Source organism: Dasypus novemcinctus, chromosome 8 (assembly GCF_030445035.2).
Source record: "Dasypus novemcinctus isolate mDasNov1 chromosome 8, mDasNov1.1.hap2, whole genome shotgun sequence".
Classification (NCBI taxonomy): Eukaryota; Metazoa; Chordata; class Mammalia; order Cingulata; family Dasypodidae; genus Dasypus; species Dasypus novemcinctus.
This window is the reverse complement of record NC_080680.1, coordinates 29,201,435-29,225,666: the sequence shown is the minus strand read 5'-3', so window position 1 is coordinate 29,225,666 and position 24,232 is coordinate 29,201,435. Positions and strand designations below refer to the sequence as shown.

Sequence of the window (24,232 nt, the reverse complement as noted above, 5' to 3'; positions counted from 1 at the left end):
AGAATTTAAAACTAAGTATTTTTAGGAAATATTTTCAAAAAAATTTTTTATATAGTTACAGAGAAGAGGAGGGAGTACAAAGAAAGGCATCTTCCTGGGGGCATAGAGATCAGACCTACCATTCGAAGCCCAGTTACTTCTCTGCATTATTGAAACACATGCACCCTAGACATTTAGTCTGCTACCCCCTGGGCTTTTGTTTTTAAACATGGAGATCCCTGAATCCTGTTTTGTGTTTGATTGAAGTTAGAGGACATGTTAGGAAAAGCTATTCTTGACTGACTAGAAAACAAATAATTGTATTCTGTTTCTGATCTTCATTTATAGCACCAGCAACAAGTGGTGCAGGCTGTGGAACGGGCCAAGCAGGTGACCATGGCAGAACTGAACGCCATCATTGGGGTACGTGGCCTTTCCATTTTAGCTTTGATCTTAGTGTTTGTCATCAACTCTCTTGTTCTCTCTTTCAAATTTATTCTTTCAAAGAGGCAAAATAATAGACCAACCACAAAGTGAAATTAAACACTTGCCTTAAATCTCACATGACATTTGATGGCTACTTCAGAAACTTTGGATCACGTTCTCACCAATTTTAAGCCGACATGCGCCTGAAAACTCTCCCCAAAGGAAAATAGATACTTCTTTTTCATAATATTTCTTTCCTTTGCAGTCAGCTTTGGTTGCTAGCTTATGCCGGTAAAAAGATAAAGGTTGCCCTGATGTTAAAATGAACTGACTGCTTTTATCTTTCCTCAAACGATTATATAGAATATCTTAATACCATTTTTAGTGAAATAAAACATCTGTTTTCACATCTCCTGTGCTACTCTTCATCCCCTGTGATGAGTGGTTCTTGTGGGCTAGTGTCCAATTGTAGGAGAAATAATAGATGAACTACACTTTATTGAAAAGTCAGTGGCCCAATTACATAATCCTTCCTGGCAATTGTAGCATTAATGTTGCATGGAAATCCTGCTGAATTCATGGTTTTAGGCAGTCACTCCTGATCCACTTAGTTTTGTTCTCCCAGATGAAGGTAACAAGTAACAAAAAAAGCCTTAAAACTTAGAAACGATAAAGATGAGGGATCTTAGAGTATAATATTCACATCTCTATGCAGCTGGTACAAGCAGTTCCTTAGGTTATTCTAATGAAGACCCTACAAGGATATTTTCCTCTTTCTGCCCCCTCCCAAATACTTTCTTTGTGTATAGATTATACACAAAAGTCTTTTCTCTTTTTCCCCTCTCGTGAATCAAGCACACTTTGAAATGCTAATTATTCCATTTACTTTCATTAAAATTCAAATTGCTAAGTGAAGATACAGATAAGGGTTGCCTGATAATCAATCTGAAGTGAAGATATTGCTTCAATTATGCCTCTGTCTTTGAACAAGGAAATCAGAACTCTGGGATCGCTGTTGCCAAAGCTGGTGGAGCAATAATCTGATGTAGCTTGTTTTTTAATGGGCTATTTTGAGCTCTATTTTGTGTCTCTCTGACCACAAGAAAATACTGGTAGTAAATTAGAAGTCATAAATGGAAAAGAGTAACCTTTATTTTCTCCAAAGTGCCCCTTAGAGAGAAGGGACTGAATCAGAGCAAGTCATGTAGAATCCTGAATAACATACTTGTTGTACATTTTTTATGCTCCAGTGTGGGGTATGAGAGATGAGTATATTTCACAATTAGTTTTTATTTCTGAAATGACAAAATAGCAATATCTAAAATAAAAGGAAAAAAGTTGAGAAATATTTCATTTTAAAGTTAGGTTATATATGTATACGCCAGCCGTGTTTGTCTGAAATGTCTGTGTGACTGTACATGTATGTAATATTTGTGTTAGGGTGGTATACATATGTATTTTTATTGCCTAGTTTCCCCTGGGTCAGAAGGAATAGAATATTGATTTCTTATTTCTCACCCATTACAGCATCTGCTGTTTATGGAGAGAATGTGTGCAGCGATGACTGATGGGCGAGCCTTCTGGGTCATTTCTGGCTTGCTCCTTATTGTTTCTCTGAACTACTTAAGTACAGATAGCCATCCTAACTTAGGTCTGATTGGCAGCCTTTTCTAAGAAAACAGAGTGCTTTTTTGTTTCTTTTTGAAGTCTTACTAGTTCCTGTCTGTACAGTTGGAAAGGTTAATCTAAATTAAAAGCACATTGTTTTATGTTGAATGTTGCATTAATATGCGGAAGATATAAAATCAGAATAAGTTTCTTTCGCTTCATCACATCAACTGTATTTTTAACCATCTTATATCAATTTCGTTTTTATATACATTGTTTTGAATGGTATGGCAGATTGCCTTTTTTTTTTTCAGGGAAAAGATGGTTTATTAGACTACAGCTGAGTTACTGAGAGACATAGTGTGTGTGTGTATATATATATGGATTTAATTATTAAAATAAGGCTAATTTATTTTTGTAGCCTAAAAATGTATTTGAAGAACTACTTAATAGAGTTGCATGTTATCAAAACAGCTTGTGTTGCAGTTGGTGGATCTGATGGGAATTCCAAATTATTTGTATATGAGCAGAAAATTGAGTAAAAAACCATGTAACCTGACTATTCCAAAAAATAGATTGCAGAAATAGAAAAACAAACACAGCAGTTTTAGGGAATCACAAACCAAATGATAAGGAAAGATGAGCCCATTACAAACTCTCTGGATGTTTTGTCTGCTGCTGGTCTCTTTTTCATCCCCTGTAGTGTTCCAGTAGTTTTCAGAGTTAAAACACTGTAGAACTTTAAATGCACTCATTGTCCTGTGTGCCCGATTATTACTTTTTCCTTTGGGTGTGACTGTGTTGTGAGGAGGCTGTATTTGGATCTGCTTCCAAAAATGATGAGGGGTCAATTTTAGATTTTTGTTGCTTAATTTTTAAAATGTAGTCAGCAATGATTTTCTGCACTGAGGGAATGAAAATCTTTTCTCCCAAGAGACAAAGGCCCAACTATTAAGCCTCTGTAGACCTTCATTTATTTATCATTACATATGTATCTATTTTATATGTCTGCACACCATCCAGACAAGTGCAAATGTTCCCAGGTTTAATGAAATCTGATGAAGTACCTTTTTAACTCTGCAGTATTATTCTACCTTCATTGGTAAATGAGCCAAACCAGTGAGCCATGCAGTTTAAATGCAAAATGCTGAAGTGAGCCTGAAACCTGGAGAGGCAGCTTGTTCTCTTGACAATAAGCTAGTTGTGTTTAATGGAATGAAACACAGTTATAATGATTTCTTTCACAGGTCATGTTCAGTTTAAAACTGTTGATAGATTGAAATAAGTTAAATATCATTTATCTTTTATTTATAAGGAGAGAAACAGAAAAATTCCTGTTTTTTTTCCTATGGTTAGTATTTTTCATTTTGTTTTGAATTGGTTGTTTTTTGCGTTGAAGCTTTCTGAGTTCCCCCAGTTGGGCTGTGGGAATGTTATATATCTAGTTTGATCTTGTCATGTATCTTACTAGCCACTGTGTTTCAAAATTAGAATCTCTGTAAGATCACACTGTTGGAACAACTCACAAATTGTAGTTTTAAATCAGTAATATGATCTAATTAGAAATGATGTTTTCATTTCCTGTATTATTAAATTGAGTCATCTGACTGTCTTAAAATGCTTTTTAAATCCATTACACTATATAATCAGCACATGCTGTGTGATTGTGGTTATACCTAATAAAGGAACCTCATAAGAATTTTACCAAAGAAACTACTATTTTAAAAAAAGTTGTTAGTATGAACATTGAAAAAGAAAGTGTTTGCTTTGTAAAAAAAAAGAGAAAATGTGGTTCCTTTGGATCGCCCCCCCCTTAAGCCTAACTCTGTGAGAATGATAGAAATGTTTTTTGTTTTTTTTAAAAGCACCCCCCTCCCAAAGCCCCTTAGAACAGGTATGCTGCGGTGTTCTAGGAAAATGTAGTTTTGCACAAGAAATGCTGAACCTCAATTTTTAGCAGTGACATTTTAATGATAGGAAGTCTGCAAAATTATTTGCCATCAATTGTGAAGGCAATAACAAGCCTTGGTGGTTTTTCACACTCTCTGTGTTAAGTGCTTTCAGAATGACAGCGTAAACTGTGTTAGAGAACTCCAAGGAAGTAAAACTGATTAAAATGTTCATGCTTGAATGGTGCTGATGGAATAGTTCATTTGGACTTTCTCTACCTCCTGCAGCTCAAGCTGAAATATTAAAATTCAGTGGATTTAAATCTCTTTCCTCTCAGCTCAGGAAAAAAACATTACATTTTAATAGGTTTTAAACCCATAATTCATTGGTTTGGAGCAGCACTATTAAATCTATTTAAATATTACTTGTAATACTAAGGAAATGATTTAAATGACTTTGCCTTTACTGGCCTATGTATTCGAGTTAGTTTAAAAAAGAAAGACAATACCTTCAGTTTTTTTTCCTCCCTCTTAGCATTTTATTTTATTGGCCTGGTCATATGATTGGCCCATAAATTAGAATATATGTATATATACATTTTTCACCTTGACATTCTGGCAGAGGGTCTTACAAAATGACAGTTTTTACATCATGTCCCTCCTTTTCTATTGTAGATTTCAAAACTGCCATTTTAAGTTCCACAACCCATTTGAATGCAACATTGTAGTGAATTCTCTTGTTTTCTTTTAAAACAAATTAACCACTAGGTAAAAAAGACGAAAGATAGAAATATGTGAGTGTATAGAAAAACCAATGTATGTGCATGTGAGTTGCCCCTCCTTTTCAGTCAGAAGTGTATGATGTATACACCTGTGGACACACAACCTCTAGTAACACAAAACTTGAAAAAAAATAAAAATACTTTTTAAATAAAAGCAGAGATCTCTTAAACATCCAAGAGCCTTATTTCTATCTTTTCTGAATTTTTTTGATAACAGACTTTCCAAAAGGTATCATTAATTTTGTAATAGTTCTTCTGTAACCTTTTTATTCTACTCTTTATTCTACTGTACTTCTGGGGCACCAATATTCCCACAGTGCTAAAGCATTGTTGTCTTTCTGGGGCCCATCTCACAGTACAGGGTCTGCCTATTCTGCAGTCATTGCCTCTCTACCCTGTTTCTCATGGCTTGACAGCACCTCCCCTCAGTCACTGCCTCTGTACCCTCTTTCTCAAGGCTTGTCGGCATCTCCCCGCAGCTAAACTGCGTGGCTTCCAGGGCTTCCTCTAGATCTTTATGAGAATCCACCCTTCACTCCTGTGCGCACCACATGGTAGGATGAGGGAGTTGCTACTCCATAGAGTAATTCTGAACCCATAGGAGAAGGGAATTGGTGGAATACTCACCTCTTCAGTTTCTCGGATGGACAGTTTTGAGATCCTTTATAGACTACTTCTCATAGGGTGCCAGCTGGATTGAGCACATCCTTGTTTTGACTTTCTCTCCTTCCTGGATTCACTGTCCTTAGGCCCCTACTCCTGTTCCAGGATCATCTTTCTCAGTTAACTAACTGCAGGCCAGTTCCATCTCAGGCTCTGCTTCGAGTGTGACTTCATTGGCCTCAGGCCCTTTAAGGGAATTTTCCCACGAAGGTAGGCAGTTTAAATCATGGGTTTTTTTCCTTATTCTTTCTTTCTTTCTTCCTTTTTTTTTTTTTAGTAGACTGTTTTCTGATCTGAGTTTTGTGCATGACCTTCCCCTTTTTTAAAACAACAGTGAAAAAACAACCAACAAACAAGGAAAGCCACGCACCAAAAAACCCAGCCTTTATTTTTTAAAGATACTTTCCAGATTTATCAGTAAACTTATGGGTAAGTTTCCCTTTCTTGCTTTGCTTCTCCCAACTTATTACTATTGGCATTTTCTAAATGTATGTCATATGTAATAAACTTTAAAATAAACTGTAAAATAGATTTGTGTATTATCAGAGATTATTGTTACTGTCTTTACTAAACAGTGTGCTTAGAGCATAAAGACTTTATAAAATATGCTGACCGCTGTCTGGATATAGGTAGCTTGCCTTAAAGGATGGCTTTAAGATATACTCTGGCTTTCTAAATTGTAGGGCTTGGCTGATCTGCTGTTATGAAGTCTGATAAAACTATGACTGCACCTAAGCCAAAGCAGTTTTACATTGTAAATCTGCACATACTTTTTTACCTTGTGTTGGCATGCCTGTTCCTCATGCTTTTTAAAAAAACTGGTTCATTTACTGTGGAGCAGGGGACTACATTATTGAGTGATTTAGTCTTAATCAAATCTTTCTGCTACAATTTGATGAAACTCTAAGAGGCAGTAATTTCCCTTCTCTTATAACAAAGACTCCCATGTATTTAAGTAACTTTTTCAACTCTGCCTCTGCTTTAGAACCTCCAAAAACACTAGGTAAGAAATAGGATTTTCAATTTGTGCTTGTGATATGCACTTGGTTTATTTCTTTTGCAAATTTATCCAGGAAAAAAATTCTAGAAGCTGGACAATTAAAGATTTAGTTTTTTGACTGTGCTAACCTGAAGTGCTACGATTTTACTTTTCTGTTTGTGGAAGATCCCTCTCCTCCCCCTTCCCCCAATACATGTATTTCCGTAGCTCAGGAACACAGTGTTAATTAAAAGAGCTGCAGAGCATGTTTGGGTGGGTGCATCTGACATCCTTAAGGTTTCCACTAAGAGTAAAGTGGCATTTCCCAGATGTTTGAATCTGTGTTCCATTAGTACCTAAGCATAGCAAGTGGATCCTTTATAGGGGTGAGGGTGGAATTGTCTTACAGAAAAGCAGGTTTCCTTCAAGTTATCCTGCAAGTTTGCAGATTGTTTCCCTTTTTATTGTATTGTTTTGTTTATTTGCTTTTTTCATTTTTCCTCTTTATTTTTTTTTTTAAACTCTTTTATGACTTCTTCCCAGTCTTTGTGTACTCAGAGCTGGAAGGTAGGAAGGAAGCATAGGCCTTGAGAGAGGCAGGCTCACCCCCAAATAGGCAGGTAAAAGGTGAATGATGGCTGACTGACTACCCAAGTTTTAAGGATTATTGTGTCCTCTTCAAACCTCCCTAGGAAATCAGTTTGAGAATCCTTCTGTCAAAAACTACATACATGGTCGCAGTGCCCTTAAGGGCCTTTGTGAAAAGGTTAGAACCTTTCAGTGAACTTTAAAAATGATTTAATGGTTATATCTACTCATTCATTCATGCAGCCAATATTTGAGTGCCAGTACCAAATCCTGTAAAGAGGAGCATTTTATTTTCATTTTGAAATATATTCTCAGATGTTCCTCAAATTACATTTAAGTCATCTTCTTAAGGTTTTGGTAGTTATAAGCTTTTTGGTTTTACATTTTACCACAATCAACCTTTAATTAAAACTTATTTTAATTTTCAATAAAACTTTAGTTTTGGAGGATAACTAAAGAGAAACAGATAAGAAAAATGGTAAAAATGAGGCTGACATACACTTGCAAATTTTTATCTTTTTATATTTGTAGATTAATACAGAGTTTGGGATCAAGAATTCAGAAATACACATTATTGATACTTCCCATTTCTTTTTTAAGTCAGATTCAGTGAGGTATAATTTACATAAAATAATATTTACCTTTTTAGAGTACTGGTCTATAAGTTTTGATGACAAATGCACACAATAATTTAACCCTTCAATCAAGATGTATAATATTTCTCTTACCCCCACAAAAATCCCTTGTGCTGCTTTGTAGTTCTTTCCTTTCCCTATCCCAGCCCTTGGCAACCACTGATAAATTTTTTTCCTCCCAAAGTGAGCCTTTTTAGGAATGTCATATAAATGGAACCATATAGCATGTAGCTTTTCAGGTCTTCTTTCATTTAGTGTAATGCATTTGAGATTTGCCCATGTGTTTATGTGTATCAGTAGTTCCATCTTAGTGCTGAATAATGTTTCACTATGTGAGATTATACCAGTTTATCCATTCACACCTTGAAGGATATTTGGGTTGTTTCCTATTTTTGACAAATATGAACAATGCCACTATAAATATACATGTACAAGTTTTATTTCTTTTGGGTGATTATCTAAAAGTGGGATTGCTTAGTTACATGTTAAATGTAAGTTTACCTTTCTAAGTAACTGCCAAACTTTTCCAAAGTGACTACTGTTTTTGTAGTCTCCTTGGTAAGGCTGAAAGACGCATTATGTTGTTTTGTATCCTTACCAGCCCTTGGAATTGTAGATTTTTTCCCTAGGCCAAGAAATGTGTGCTTGTACTCATTGTGGATTTAGTTTGCATTTCTCTAATAAAATGATGTTGTGCATCTTTTTATCTGCTTACTTGCCATCCGTATAGCTTTGATGAATTGTCTGCTAAAATCTTTGGCTAATTTTTTTCCCTCCTAGAATAAGCTATTTTTTTTTTTAATTGAGTTTTTAGAGTTCTTTTAAAATTCTGGATATAAGTCCTTTCTGTATTTTAAAAATATTTTCTTCAGATCTGTAGTTTATCTTTTCATTTTCTAAAGTGTCTTTTGAAGAACAGTTTTAATTTTAACGAAGTCTAATTTATGTATTTTTTTTCCTTTGTTGATTTTGCTTTTGTTGTTGCTAAGTAATCTTTGCTTAACCCAAGACCACAAAGATTTTCTCCTAGGTTTTCTTGTAAAAGTTTTATATTTAGATCTGTGATCAAGTTTGAGTTAATTTTTGTTTATGGTGTGAGATGTGAGTCAAAGTTCTTTTTTTTTTTTTTTTTTTTTTTTTTGCAGATGGGCATCCAGTTTAAATGGTTCTAGCACCACTGAAAAAATTATTCTTTCTCCATTGGAGTCCCTCTGCACTGTTGTTGTAAATCGATTGACCATATATGTGGGGGCTTATTTCTAGACTGGTTTTTGTTCTGTTAACAGTGTGTCTTATCCTTTTGCCAGTGCCACATTGTCTTGATAACTGTAGCTTTTAATGACGTTTCTCATTCCATTTTGTGTTTATTACTTCCTATTCTTGTTTTCCCTCTTTCCAGCACCCCTTAGAATGTCAGGTCTCTGCTGTCAGTGGCTTAGAGATCGGCTGATAGGCAAAGGGAAAGAATCCCAGTTTAGTATGTAAACTTTTTCATAATCAAAAAAGGTGTCCACTCAGCCTCCAAATTTTTGCTCAAGGGTGGTTGCATTATCCATTACCCCCTGGTCCAAGGCACATCATTCCCTCTCACCTAGACTACAGCAGTTCCTTGTATAACAGGCTTCTTTTTTCTACATTTGTCTCTCTACACTTCATTCTGCACACAACAGCCTGAGTGATTTTTTTCTACAATTTAAGTTGCATCCTGTTCCTCCCCTGCTTAAAACCCTCTGATGGCTGCCTGTTTCACTTAGAAAAAAGTCTAAATTCTAACCATTGCCTACAAGAGACTTTGTAAGCTGACCCTTCACCCATCTTTCTGACTTCCTCTACCACTTACTTCATTAACTTGCCTTCAACCACACTGGCTTTTTTTTCCTGTTCCTGGATCACCCCAAGCACGTTCTTGACTAAGGGTTTGCCCATCCTCCCGCCAGCATGCCCTTCCTCTAGGTCGTGGCATGGTCTCTCAGGCTCTTCTTTTAAGTCTCAGTTCAGATATTGTCTCCTGAGAAAGGGCCTCCCTGACTGGCAATAGTGATCATAGTAGTTCACCCACCCAATTCATTTCTGACCCATCTTGTTTCATTTTCTTCATAGCACTTACCACTTATTTGTTTGTGTGTTTGCTACTGCCCTTTACTAGCAGGGGAGCAGCTATCTCCTGTTCATTTTTATTGCTACAGTGCCTAGCACAATATCTAGTTCGAATTTTCAATAATTATTTATACAATAAATATTTACTGATTTTTCAGTTGACATCAATAATTTGTTTATAATATTTAATTTATATTTGCATATTAAATACTTGTCAAATGAACAAATACTGTATTTCAGGCCCTTCTTATTTGTACTTTTCCCCCAAAGCTTTGAGCCAAGATTGAGCTGAAGTATGGACTAGTAGAAAATACAGATTTTTAAAGTGTCACTAATACTGTAATGATAGGAATTTCACTTTAAGAGTTTTCTCATCTGTAAAACATACCCTAAAGTTGATAGCCACTGAAGTACTCTCTAGTTCTAACATTGTACAATTCTCATTTGGTTATTATGGAATTTTAAATTTCTAAAGTTAGTATCTTTTTGTGTAGTTATTTCCCTAGATTTTTCATATCCTTAAACTTATTGTTCTCCCTGTAAGTGTTATTACAAAGAAGCACATTTTGATTGAGTCTTTCTGTGTCAGGTGCTGAGCTAAGCTTTGCATGCATTATTGTTTAATCCTCACTCAACCCCCTGTGGAAGGTAATGTTTTGTTCCAACTTTACAAATAATGAAACCAAGTCTTGAGAAAGGGTAAGTAGGTTTCTGAAGACAGAAAGAAAGTGGCAGAACTGGGATCCAAATAGAATGTCTGCCTTTAGAGTTCACATAGTTACTCTTATTAGACTATACTTGTCCCTTATTTGTTCCTTAGTCTCAGTGTTCTTTCCTTTACGCTAGGATCAATATTCTCTTTATATTGAGATCCACTAATAGGATTGCCCAGTGTCTAGTATCAAGAGGAAAGTGAGAATCGAATGTGCCTGGTGCACTCAATGATTGGTTGTGGTAAGTTGTCTGTGTTGGATTAGTTCTAGAAGTCAGTTGCATATTCTTGACTCAGACTGTTTATTCCTGACTGTTATAACTTACTGCAATATGCAGGAATCGAAAGTTGTCAGGAATACCATTACTAAGGCAGGTTTAAAGTTTTAAGCATAGGTCCTTGGATCTTCTAGTTTTATGCTTGGGCACCAGACTGCCCATTAACCCCCTGAAGTATTTGCACAGTTCTGTGTGATGGGAGACAGGGGAAAGACATGTACATTTTTTGAAGGAGAGAATTTATGATCTTCAGATTCACACAGGTTCCCATATGCAAAAAAGTTTCAGCCTGTGCCTTCTGGGAATAAGATTGTGCAAAATTCTGATATGAAATTGTAAAATATGTTGTGGAATACATGTAGACAGAAAGCAGTTATCCATAGCAATATACAGAGGCATTCCTGCATGGCTGTTGAAGAAGCCTGGAAATCGGGGTTTATACTGAATTTGGCTGTCATTATTGCCTGGGATTGGGAAGGAAGTTTTCTTGATTAGGAACTGTTGACAGGTTAAAGAAAATGCTGCAGTTGGTTATATCATTGTAGGTGTTATGGAAAAATAAGTTGGCTATATTAGACATTTAAGCTTCAGCTAAGGATTGTTGATAATGACCGCTATCACTTGGGATGTAGTTTATATTAAAGAATTAACTGGAGCCAGCAGCTGCCTTCTTGTAGTTATACCAAAAGAAAATACAGGCAAGTAAATGATATTCCTTCAGTACACTTTTTTTGAATCCTCTACATATGTACCCTTTAAAGATTCTGGGGCACAGTGATGAATAAGAATTGGTCCCTGCCTCTTCAGTGCTCCCAGCTTCATGAGAGAGATAGAGCTGTAGATAGATAATTTGTGTTCATATCATGTGCTAGAGAGGCAGAATAAAGTAGCAGTTACCCAATGAAAGCAAAGGTGAGCATGAGCTAATTACAGGAACAGCGGGTGAGGAAAGGAGGAGACTGGTAGGTGAACAAAGTGCCACTCCTGGCCAGCATCCAGTCAGATTGTACATAGTAAGTTTGAACTCGTAAGGATTGCCGATATGTTCTGGAGAGTTAGTTCTATCTTTGAAATTATTTAAGTACCTTATGATAAGCTGTATACTTTTTTTTTCTGCTTCTATTTACCTATCTTGAGATAATTTTGTCCATCTTACTTGCCAATAACAGCAACTTCATGAAATATAGTAATATATAATATACTGCAAACTTTAAAAATGATGTAAACCTAATAAACAAGAACTGGAGTTAAGTATGTATACACATAAAAACCTGTTAAGAAAAACTTAAAATGACACATTCTGTGGAACCTTTTTAAGGCAGCTTTTTGGTAGTCAGCACAGCATGATATGCCTTTGCCTTCTCCCTTCCCCCTCCCTCTCTTCAATGTTAGATTCATTAAAAAGGGAAAAGTTTATTTTGGCCCGGATTGTTTTGTGTGACAACCAGGGGCAGTGCCACTGTGGGTCCAGAGCAGTGGCAGTCATGTTGTATTATTTTCCCAAGGTGTTTCTGAGTTAATTCAAAGCAGTTTAGACACAGCTCTGCACAAGTTTGTATCTGGAAGAAGGGAGAAGAAACTCTTGAGGGGGAAAACAATTTAAGCTGCTTTGTACTTGGATTTGAAAACTCAGAGATGGTTTTGGGATTTCTTTCAGCTAGTAGCTCCAGAATGGCCTGTGAGCAAAGAAGAAGGTATCAAGGCAGATTTAGATTTGTTGGTTCTTCCTTGCAGACCTCCTTCTGTGGAGGCCGAAACATGCTAGGTACCTAGTTTCCAGCTTCCCTTACAGATGGACCATGGGCATGTGATCCTGTCCAGGTGAGTGAGATAAAGGGAGACATCTTGCTCTTAACAGAAAGATCCAAGGAGAGAACGTGGATGTGTGACAATATGATGTAATGCTTGTAACTGTGATAGTCATCTTGTGATGTGGGAGTGGGATATGAAGGAGCCCAAGGAATCAAACACCCCGACCCAGATCCCCAGTATTGCCAAGCCATCAAACCAACCCTGGGCATGTTATGTAAGAAATAAAACCCCTCATTACTTAAGCAATTTTTATTTTGGGTGTTTAAAACTGCAGAGAAAATGTCTTAACTAATAGGTATGTCTAAAGAGGGCATGACATTATAATATCAAACCATTGGAAACAACAAAAATGTCCAGTGGTCAGAGACTGCTTAAGTAGCTCTGATATATCTGTACAATAGTATGCTATGTAGCCACTACCAATGATCTAGTCAAAGTAACAGTTATGGATATAGGGAAATGTTCTTGATACACACTAAATAGGGAAAGAAGCAGGTTAACCAGAAGATAAGTTATTTTTGTTTAAAAATGCTTATAGCACAGAAACAATACTGGATGAACCCACCATATTGTATTGTTGAATTTTCTTTGGCTGGTAGGATTTATTTATTTCTCTCCCTTGCCCTCCCCCCGCCCCCATTGTCTGCTCTCTATGTCCACTTGCTGTGTGTTCTTCTGTGTCCGCTTGCACCCTTAGCGGCACCAGGAAACTGCGTCTCTTTTTTTTTTTTTTTCAATTTAAAAAAAAATATTTATTTATTTCCCCTCCCCACCACCTCCGTCCCCCAGTTGTTTGCTCTCTGTGTCCATTCACTGTGTGTTCTTCTGTGTCTGTTTGTATTCTTGTTAGCGGCACCCGGAATCTGTGTCTCTTTTTTGTTATGTCATCTTGCTGCATCAGTTCTCCATGTGTGCAGTGCCACTCCTGGGCAGGCTGTGCTTTTTTCCACGTGGGGCAGTTCTCCTTGCAGGGAGTACTCCTTATGCACAACAGCTCTGCGCGTGGGCCAGCTCACCACACGGACAGGAGGCCCTGGGAATTGAACCCTGGACCCTCCCATATGGTAGGTGGACGCAGTATCAGTTGAGCCACGTCCACTTCCCAGGCTTGACTTTTAATTTCTTCCTCTTATGCTTCTCTTCATTTGACATAGAATTTTTCTAATTTTAAAAAAAAAAAAAAAGCTATGAAACAAAGTTGTATGTATGTAAGCATTCTTCCTTTATTCTTCTCTTCTGAGTAAATGGTGCTAACAGTCTAGCCATTTACTTAAAGCCGAATATTACAAGATATTCTCACCCTCTTCTCCTTCCAAAATATATCACAATCCCTTTTACTCTTTGCTATCTGTGTTGCCACAACTCTAATCCACGTCATCACTCATTATTTTTTTACTTGGACCCTGGCATCACCTCCTGTCTGGTGTCCTTTCTCTCATTCTTGCCGTTCTCAGATCCAGTCTCCACTTAGCATTCAGGGCTTAAAATTTTAAAAAATTATATCACACTTTCACTTAAAATATGTATTAGTCTATACATAGGCAAATGGAATAGCATAAAGTCCTCAGAAATAGAACCATTCATATGTCATAGGGCTCAGACAGACTTATAGGGGGAAAAATGGGCACTAATAAATATTGCTGGTCAGACAGTTGGCTATTCTTGTGGAAAAAATGAAATTGGATCCACAGATGTCATCATGCAGAAGTTACTTCGAGGAGCATAAAAAGAGAACTTTGAAACTTTCAGAAGACATCCTTTTTTTTTTTTTTTTTAAATCTTGGGATTCAGAAGGATTTCTTAAATGGGTTATACAAAACTCAAGCCAGGAGACAGAGATTGAGCTTACTATGCATTTAAAATTAAAAACATCTGTTCACAGAGGTGCCCAAAGATGTACTTACCAAATCCAATGGATGTGTCATGATGATGGGAACGAGTGTTGTTGGGGGGGGGAGAGGGGGGGTGGGGGGATGGGGTTGAATGGGACCTCACATATATATTTTTAATGTAATATTATTACAAAGTCAATTAAAAAAAAAATTAAAAAAAAAAAGAAAAAAGAAAATTACAGATCAATATCTCTAATGAGTATAGATGCAAAAAATCCTCAACAAAATACTTGGAAAATGAATCCAAAAGCACATTAAAAGAATTATACACCACAATCAACTGGGTTTTAACTCAGGTATACAAGGGTTGTTCAACACATGAAAATCAATTAGTGCAATAAACTATATTAATAAGTTTTTTTAAAGACAAAAAAAAAAAAAAAAAAAACATCTGTTCATCAAAAGACACCTTAAAGTAAATGAAAAGACAAGCCAGAAACCAGGAGAAAATGTTTGCAACATACAGAACCAACAAAGGATTATGGTTCATATTATACTACTAAAGAGGTACTATTAGTTCAGCTTAAAAACACCCGAAACAACAGAAGGCCCTTTCCCCTCACCCCAGCCTAAAGCTTTCATTATTTTTAAGTAAAAGTCTAAACCCCTTACCCTGCATGATCTGGTTCATCACAGTCATATTCCACCACTTTCGCCTTGCTCACTGGGTTCCCACCAGACTTCCTTTTTCTCCACTGATTGCAGCAAGCGCCTTTCCTGATTTAGGGCTTTGGAACTGCTTTCCGCTTGCCCCTGGTTGTCTTTTCCAAGTATGCTCTGCAAGGCTCTCTCATTTTCATCCTTCTTGTCTTATTTCAAAGATCAGTTCACCAGAGGGTCTACCTCCATTTATTTCTTTTTTAAAGATTTATTTTATTTATTTATTTCTCCCCACCCCCTAGTTGTTTGCATTTGCCGTGTCTGTTTGTTATGTGCTGGTCTTCTTTTTTTAGGAGGCACCAGGAACCGACACCTGAGACCTTACATGTGGGAGGGAAGTGCCTAATTGCTAGAGCCACCTCTGCTCCCTCCTTTTGTTGTGTCTCATGTTTTCCTCTGTGTACTCTTGTTGCATCATCTTTTGTCAGCTCACCGTACCAGCCTGTCCCATCAACTCATTGTCTTGCTCATCTTCTTTAGGAGGCACCAGAACTGAACCTGGGACCTCCCATGTGGTAGGAGGGAGCTCAGTTACTTGAGCCACATCTTTTTTCCCGTAATTTCTTATGAATGAAATGAATGATTGCTTACCTCTCATGATAAGGCAAACCTGCTTGAGAAGGGGTCTTGATTGGGCAGGGGGTATAAATCACTTGAGTGGGTGATGGAGTCTTATACTCCAGTCTTGATCCTAATATCATCTACTACTGATTTTTACCTTGGGCCTCAGGCATGAGGTGTTGGCCTGAATCAGTGTTCTTCAGAATTGCAGGTCATGGAGTTCCTTAGTGTGCCGTGAAATCAATTCAGTGGTCATAGTCATCATTTCCCATAAAGAAATAGAAATGTATTGCTCATAATAGGGTTTTGGTATTGTTTGGTAAAGTTTTGTTTCCTCTATATGTGTATTCTATGCTAATACATGCATGCATACACCCACACACACAAACAAGGTGTCAAAATATTTGAAAGCAGCTCTTCTAGAGTTTTCTGAGGTTTGTTCTTCCTCTAAAGTTCTCAGATCAAATGCAGTGTTAACAATAATTTAAAGTGAAGTATGCTTTTTAAATGCAGCTTAAAAAGTAATGGTGTGATATATGGGAAAAATAGAACTAATGTAATTTATAGTCTATAGTTAACAATATTGTAATACTTTTGCAACAGAAGCAAAGAAGGTACTATATTAATTCTGAGGGTAAAAAAGACTATAGGGTTTAGTTTTATGAAGTATGAATATGATCAAGTCTATATTTTTTCTCTTCATTAACAAGGAGACCGTAATGATATCATTTAACTAATCTGTATTCATCTCTGTATCTTTCTGAACACAGGAACTGAGTTTGTTCTTAGGCTTAGATGAGATAAAAGTTCCTGGACAGAACTTTTTGGGAGTAATGCTTCCTTAACTTTTTAAGCTGCCTTTGTCTATTGTTTTATTTGTTTTTGAATTTGAAATCAAAATTTGAAAAAATAAGTGCAGCTTTACTCTTTTAAAATACTGTGAGGTAACTAAAGAAATCTTTTCTGAGCACAGTCCCTTAGCTTGGTGACTTTAATGACTAAAACTCACAAAATAGAAGCATTTGTTTGACTAAGATAATTAATGTGTGAAAGTCTTTAAAGTTTTCCTTAAATAGCTTAAACAAGCTGCTAGTAAATTTTATTTCCATTATTAATTGGCTTTGAAATACATTTTCTTAGTAAACTTTGGACCAATCCAGAGAAAATTCTAACGGGTTCACTGATGGTTCAAGTTAATAGAATAAGTAGGGTTGTTTTGTTTGTTTTCCCTTTTACCATTTTTACTTCATGAGTTAAACTGCAAGTTAGGACAGTGGAACCCTTGGAACACATTAAAGACCTGTTCAGAGATTCTTGAGGACCACAGAGGTATGTGGTTTATGTAGCAAAAGTAGCATATCCCTTCAGCGATGATCTTTCTTGGATTGTTTTATTTATTTATATTTTATTTTTAAAGATTTATTGTATTTCTTTCCCCTCCCCCCCTGTTGTCTGCTCTCTGTGTCTATTTGCTGTGTGTTCTTCTGTGTCTGCTTGCATTCTTGTCATGCGGCACCAGGAAACTGTTGCTTTTTTTTGCTGTTGTGTCATCTTGCTGCGTCAGCTCTCTGTGTGTGCTGCGCTACTCCTGGGTGGCTGCGCTTTTTTCGCATGGGGCGGCTCTCCTTGCAGGGTGCATTCCTTGAGTGTGGGGCACCCCTACATGGGGAACACCCCTGTGAGGCACGGCACTCTTTGTGCATGGCAGCACTGTGCGTGGGCCAGCTTACCACACGGGTCAGGAGGCCCTGGGCATTGAACCCTGGACCCTCCATATGGTAGGCGGGCGCTCTATCAGTTGAGCCACAACTGCTCCCCTGGATTGTTTTAAATGTAGGTTGTTCCCCTGCTGTAAATCTCAGGTTTCTAGTCATTAGGAGTGACTTACAGATAGGCTTAAGTTGAAAAAATTCTTTTTTTGTTCTTTTTATTTTTGCTTCTTTCCGTCTATTCACTTAACCTTTAGATTTTGATTGAGGTATTTGTTAAAAGCAAGAACTTCCATTTTTTGGCAAGAAAGGTACATCTTTTTTTCCCCTCAGGTGATAGCTATAGGGAAGTTGAAAAAATAAGTGAAGCAAACACAATATACCTCTCACCTAGATTGACCAGTTGTTAACATTTTGCCACTTTTGCTTTCTATCTGTGTGTACACGCAAACACAAACACACATACACTTTTGTATGTGTGTATGTACTGAACTGTGCACATAAAAGGCAGTCATGATGACTCCTCACCATATTATGCTTCTTGCATTATCTCTGAAGAAGGGCATTTTCCTAGATAAGCCTTTAACACATCCATAACCACATTTCTCTAATTGTCCACAAAATACCCTTGATGGCACTGTTATCCTCACAGCATTTCCCCCCAATCCAGGATCCACACTCAAACCTTGTCTTTGTCATCATGTCTCTTCATTCTTCTTTAATCTGGAAGAGTCTCCAATCTATTTTGTTTTGTGACTTTGGCATTTTGATGATTCCAGGCCAGTCATATAGTATGTGTGACAATCTGGGTTTGTCTGATATTTTTCTGATTGTTTTCTCATGTTTAGGTTGAGGTTAAGTGTTTTCAGTATGAATACTATCTAGGTGATGTTATGTATTTCTAATTGTATCACATTATTGGTGAAGCTAGGTTTGACCACTTGGATAGCGACTGCCAGATCCCTTTGTTTTAAATGTACTTTTTCCCCGTTGTAAAATAACCTGTGGAGTGATACTTGAGACTAAACAACTTGTTTTCCAACAACATTTTACCCAGTGGTTAACATCTATTGATAAGCTTTTCCCTAATAAGCTCATATATTGGAGTGATGGAAGTACTGACTTTTTAAATTCTTTCTTTTTATATTAGTATTCTTCAAAGAGCCTTTCTGGGTACTTTTTCCTTCTCCAATAGCAGCTACTGTTTGAATTTTTTTATTTGCCAGGCAGTGTGCTGAGGTCTGTACATGCATGATCTCATATAATTCCTCTAGTAACTTTGGAGGTAGAGTTTATAACTGTTTCCATTTTATTCATGAAGAAACTGAGGCTCAGAAAGGTTAAGTGATTGGCTCTGGGTCACAGTAGATGGTAAGGATTCCAGCTGGGGGTTCTGCTGCCTGGGCTTATACTCTCCATCATTTCATCATGATGCTCTCCAGAGTGTCATTCAGGACCTCTCTTCTCAGTTTCAGACCAGACCTAAGCCCTCCCTCTGTGCTTCCCACTCCATTTCAGTCTATTTTCTCCTCTTTTCTATCTTCTCTCAAGGTCTTTTGGGCCCTCTCCCTCACTTCTTTCCTAGAATGCTGTCTCCTGGTTGGATCAAAGCTCACCTGCTTAGACCCACCTTGGCCTGCTGGTGAAAGGATGGTTGTGGGCTTAGGAGCCAGACCTGATTTTGAGAGCCATTTTAACCATTTTTAAGTTTACAATTCAGTGGCATTAATTATTTTTATAATGTTCTGCTACTATCAACATCTTCCATTGGTAAAAGCTTTCAGCACTCAAAACAGAAGTACTTTACTTATTAAGCAGTAATCCCCCCCCGTTTTTCCCCCCATAGTCTATTTTTTTTTTTTTGTCTCTGAATTTGCTTATTCTAAATATTTCGTGTTAGTGGAATTAATACGCCATACGTATTCTTTTTGTGTTGGCTTATTTCATGTAGCACTATGTTTTCAAGGTTCATCCATGTTGTAGGATGTGTCAGAACCTCATTCCTTTATATGGCTGGAAAGTATTCCATTGTATGGATAATACTGCATTTTGTTTATCCATTCATCTGTTGAGGGACATTTGGGATGTTTCCACCTTTGGCTGTTGTGACTTTGCTGCTGTGAACATTGATGTTGGGAACTTTCAAAATGTGTTATAATCAGTCATTATTTGATACTTCACTTGTCTCAAGTTTTACCATTGGGAACCCCTTCAGGCTGGCTCTTTGTCTCTTTGGCATGTTTCCATCAGTCTAGGCAGCTTTCTTGCTTTCTGGCCCAAGGTGTACCAGGTTTACCTTGCATTTTTTCTATTGAAACCAAGATCTAGGTGCTAAGTGTGCTCATTGGTCCTGGGATGGTGTCCTTGCTTCTAAAAAAGATGCATAGTCTAGAGTGATTACAACCGAAAATGGGAGGATTGCATCCAGCATCCATGTGGAATCTGAGCCTCCTCTTGACATAGAGGTGCAATGGACACTACCAATCCAATGTCCACAAAGAAGAGGTGGCATTGGATTGGGAAAAGTGGACATGGTGGACGATGGGTGTGGGGAAAGGCAGGAAGAGATGAGAGGTGGAGGCGTCTTTGGGTCATGGAGCTGCCCTGGATGGTGCCTCAGAGGTAATCACCGGACATTGTAAATCCTCACAGGGCCCACTGGATGGAATGGAGGCGAGTATGGACCATGATGTGGACCATTGTCTATGAGGTGCAGAGGTGCCCAAAGATGTACTTACCAAATCCGATGGATATGTCATGACGATGGGAACGAGTGTTGTTGGGGGGGGGAGAGGGGGGTGGGGGGGGTGGGGTTGAATGGGACCTCACATATATATTTTTAATGTAATATTATTACAAAGTCAATAAAAAAATATAAAAAATAAAAAAATAAAAAAAAATTAAAAAAAGATGCATAGTTTTGTCTGTTTGTTTGTTTTGAGTATTCTTCTGCCTTTGAGAGCATAGTAGAGAATGGGCTTTGGTGAGCAAGAAAGTCTCTGCTTTGCTTCCAATTTGAGATGGCCATAACTCCTAGGGATTTGTGGGGACTGAAGCTCTATATAATCATCCCACTTATGCCTGGGAGTTCAATCAGTCCCCAGTAATCAAGCAGTTCAGGACCCTCAGTTAAAAAGAATTCAGTGGTTTTCTCACAGACTTTTCCTATGAACTTGATTCTTTAGCTCAAGTTCTGTCTTCCCTTTCAAACTTGAAACTGCAAGGAGATAATTTTTTATTAGAGAAAATCCAGTAAAAATTTAACTGAGTTGAGGCTGGGTCTACTACCTCATTGTTGTATATTTTCAGAAATAATTACAGGTTATTTCAGAGAATTAAATTACATACCATAATGGAGAACTTATTTATCTAGGTTTTAAAGTTCCCTCCACTTGAATGTTTATTCTCTTAAGTGGCCCATCTAGGGGACAGAAAAGAGAGTTTTGCTTTGTTTTGTGGTTGGGAGAAGAGATTTTTAAAATTTGCCTTGTTATTAAAATGAGATAAGGCATTAAAATGAGATACGGCGTCCAAAAATAGTAATGGCCTTAGGAAGCTCAGTGAGATGAAATTTTCCAGGATACATATTTTCCTCAGTAGGTTTCCTCAGTTATGGTTGTATAAGAGTGCATTTATTTTAACATTGTTTAATTGGTACTTCAGTCTGTGCCCTCTTTGATTTTTTGGCTTGATTAGCTTTTTTTTTCCTTCTAAAATCACCTTTTTTTTTTTAACCTACTGGTTTGTAATTATATAATGGTGATTTATCTTAACTTATTTTAATAACAAATCTTTGTTGAACTGTGTACTCTTAATATACATTTCCCTTCCTTCAGTCTTGCAAAGCACATTATTAGTGTGAATAAAGGATAAAGTAGTAAACCTTTGCAGATCTTTTGCTCTGTAATTAACACAGATAAGTCAGAGATTAGAGGACAGTGTTAAAGTGTTACAATTATAAAGAAGCTATCAGCGAGCTTTCACTGTATTGTAGGATAGTTCATTTGATTATCCTACAATACAGTATTCTAAAATCCTTGTGAAATATTCCAAGTAACTTGACTTCTTTTCCAGGGAATCTGCTTTGAATTTGCTCTGTGGTTAAGAGAAGTTTTTTAAAATTGAACTCTTGAATGTTTGAAATTTGAATTTAAATCCTTTTTTTTTTTTTAATGGAGGAAAGGGTAAAGTTCAGTTTAGCTATTGTTAACTCGTTGCTTTTATTTAAAGACAATAACCTCTAATAATATGTTTGTGTTTTTTTTTTGACTAATCAGAAGTCATAATTATAAATACATTTGCCTCCCTAGTTTTGGAATATCTCCATATTCCTTTAAGGTGAGAACCTACAAAGAAACTTAAAATGAACAGTAAATACAGAAAGTAGTATGTTATATTGATTTAAACATTTAAAAATCTATAGTATTTCAATATATCTGGCTTACTTTTTTCATATACCTGTTGGTAACTTATTTAACCCCAGTTTTATCTTAGTTTTATATATATTTTAAAAAATTTTATTGGAGAAGTTCTAAGTTTACACAAAAATCATGCTTTAATTACAGATTTCCCATATACAACCCTGTTATTAATACCTTGCATTAGTATGGTACATGTGTTACAATTCTTGAAAAAAATTTTAATAATTGTGCTGTCAACTATAGTCCACTGTTTACAATAGGTTTACTGTGTTGTACAATCCTGTTTTTTTTCTTTTTCTTTTATATTCTAGAAATACATTTATAATCTAAAATTTACCCTTTTAACCCTATTCACATATGTAATTCTGTGCTGCTAATTACATTAATGAAAATTGCTCCTTTCTATAGGATGCCTTACTGAATGTGTTTTTTTGTATTCTGTATAGACAATGCATGACTTATAAAGTACTTTCTGGTAGCCAGCACAGTATTCTACATAACATATCCACTCTTATTTTTTTGTCTATGCTAGGTTCAATGTGTATTCTAGTAAACAAGTGCCTGTAATTAGGATGTTGCTATTCATTAGATTTTTGAAAGGACTTTATAATTTGGTTGCAGTAGCAAGCGAAAAATTAAAACCTCTCTAAATGCAATGTAGTAATCTAGTTTGATTCTAGAAAACAGTAAAATTGACATTAGTGCAAGAACTGAGGAAATGTGAAGAAAGGTTTTAGATTGGTTAATAGTAATGTACCAAAGTTAATTTCTTAGTTTTGATCAATTCTAAGACTATATAAGATGTTTAACATTAGGGTAGCCCAGCAAACAGTATGTGGGAACATCTCACTGTCTTTGCAACTCTTCTCTAAATCTAATGCTATTTTAAGGCATAGTTTTAAAAAGTAAAAAATGTAAAAGTCCTTCACAGTTCATCAAAATTTAACTCATTGAAAGCTTCAGTGTTTATGACCATCTGACTATAGTTTTGAGTTAATTAGTTTAGGAGACGTTTAGTTGTGGTTGTATTTGAACCCATTTGTAATTCATAATATTAACAATTTTAAGATTACAAGACCAGCAATAAAAATAAATGCAGGTTTTTCATATAAAGGCAACAAACTCCTAAGTTTGACCACTTCAATATCAGTCCTGCCCATTTCAGATTGCTGCTGCTTATATTAAAGTATCCAAATGGAGGATTACAGTAGAAACAGCTTGCTGTTTCATTTCTTCTGGCTTCATTTTAAATTCTGAAGATCGAGGCATCATACCAGAAGAAAATAGAGCCAAAATTCATTGTAATGTCTGTGCTAACATTGATGTTTGACTACCTACTAAGTGAAAGAAATATCTAGGCATTGTGGGATATTTAAAAGAAAGATCTGTCTGCAAATTTGTAGAGACAAACAAGAGACTGTGTGTACATGTGCATGTTTGTGTGTGTGTTGAATATTAGTAAAGCTGAGGCTTTAGGGGTTTAGATGCCTTACTAAATTGATTAGTTTTATGGGCAAAGAGCTCCCTAAATGGTAGTGTACAGAAGTATCTACAAAGTTAGGCTGATGCTAATTTATGAAAGGTCTTAAATGCTAAGGAATTTGAACTTTTTATTTTTAGATACAAAGCAATCTATTATTGTTTTCTGGTTTTTGGAACAAGGAAGTAACTGCTAGATCAAAGCATTTTATCAGTGATATCAAGGTTTTTTTAAGTAAGTGTCAGGGTTACAAAAAAGCCTGAGGCTGATTTCTTCTCTCCATATTCTTAGAATCTAGTTGTATATTCAGGGTTTTTTATTCCATAAAAAAGTGAATAACAATACTTACAAAGGCAGAATAAGGCAATATTATAAGCCCTATAGGATAACAGAACATGGGATGTTTGGAGAAGCCTTTGGACTAAGGTGAAACATGAGTTCAGATGAATATGTGTAACATAGATGTGTGATGGGGAGGTCGACTATGAATGGCTTGTATGACAAACAGCTTGAGGGTATATTTTCTGCATTTAAAAAGTCCCTGGTCGAATGGAAAAAAAAAGCAAGACTGTTAGTCTTTTTTGTCCTTTGAGAGAAAAAGAGTTAAAAGTGGTCATCGAAGGTAGTGCTTTTTTAAATGTTGTGTTTTTTTAAATGTTGAATAAAATAGACATATACTTTTAAATTTATCGGATATTATATAAATGTTTCAGTACCTCCAGTTTGCCATAGTGTGTGTCAGATGCAGACTTTTGCAGAGGTTAGGGTCTAGGAAAGGAGATAAAAAAGTCATAGGCTCTTACTAAATGGTTCCCAATTCATCTCTGATCTGAGATAGAAAGTGGCTACATGCCCATGGTACACTTGAAGTATTAGGGCAATTGAAAGCAGAAAGAGAATTAGAGTAATTTTCTTGCCATTTCATTTGAACAAGGTTTTGAAATAAATGTGGCATACATTTAAAGTCCCTAAAATACTGTTTTCTTTGTAGATGTTATTTACACATTTTAGAAAATATAATTGTGTGCTCATACTTTTTGGTTACAACTAAACAGTATGTA

The 24,232-nt window shown here is 36.4% G+C and overlaps 1 protein-coding gene across 9 annotated transcripts in view; it reads left to right on the top strand.

The window, feature by feature from the left end:
* TLE4 (TLE family member 4, transcriptional corepressor) overlaps nt 1-24,232 on the top strand; it is a 145,323-nt gene that overhangs the window by 49,108 nt on the left and 71,983 nt on the right. For 6 of the 9 annotated variants that reach the window (XM_058301609.2, XM_058301610.2, XM_058301613.2 and 3 more), the window contains exon 6: nt 328-402. The exons of the other annotated variants lie outside the window; for them this stretch is intronic. In XM_058301609.2, coding sequence (XP_058157592.1) covers nt 328-402 — 75 coding nt within the window. The remainder of the gene's footprint in view (nt 1-327; nt 403-24,232) is intronic. 9 annotated transcript variants of the gene reach the window in all.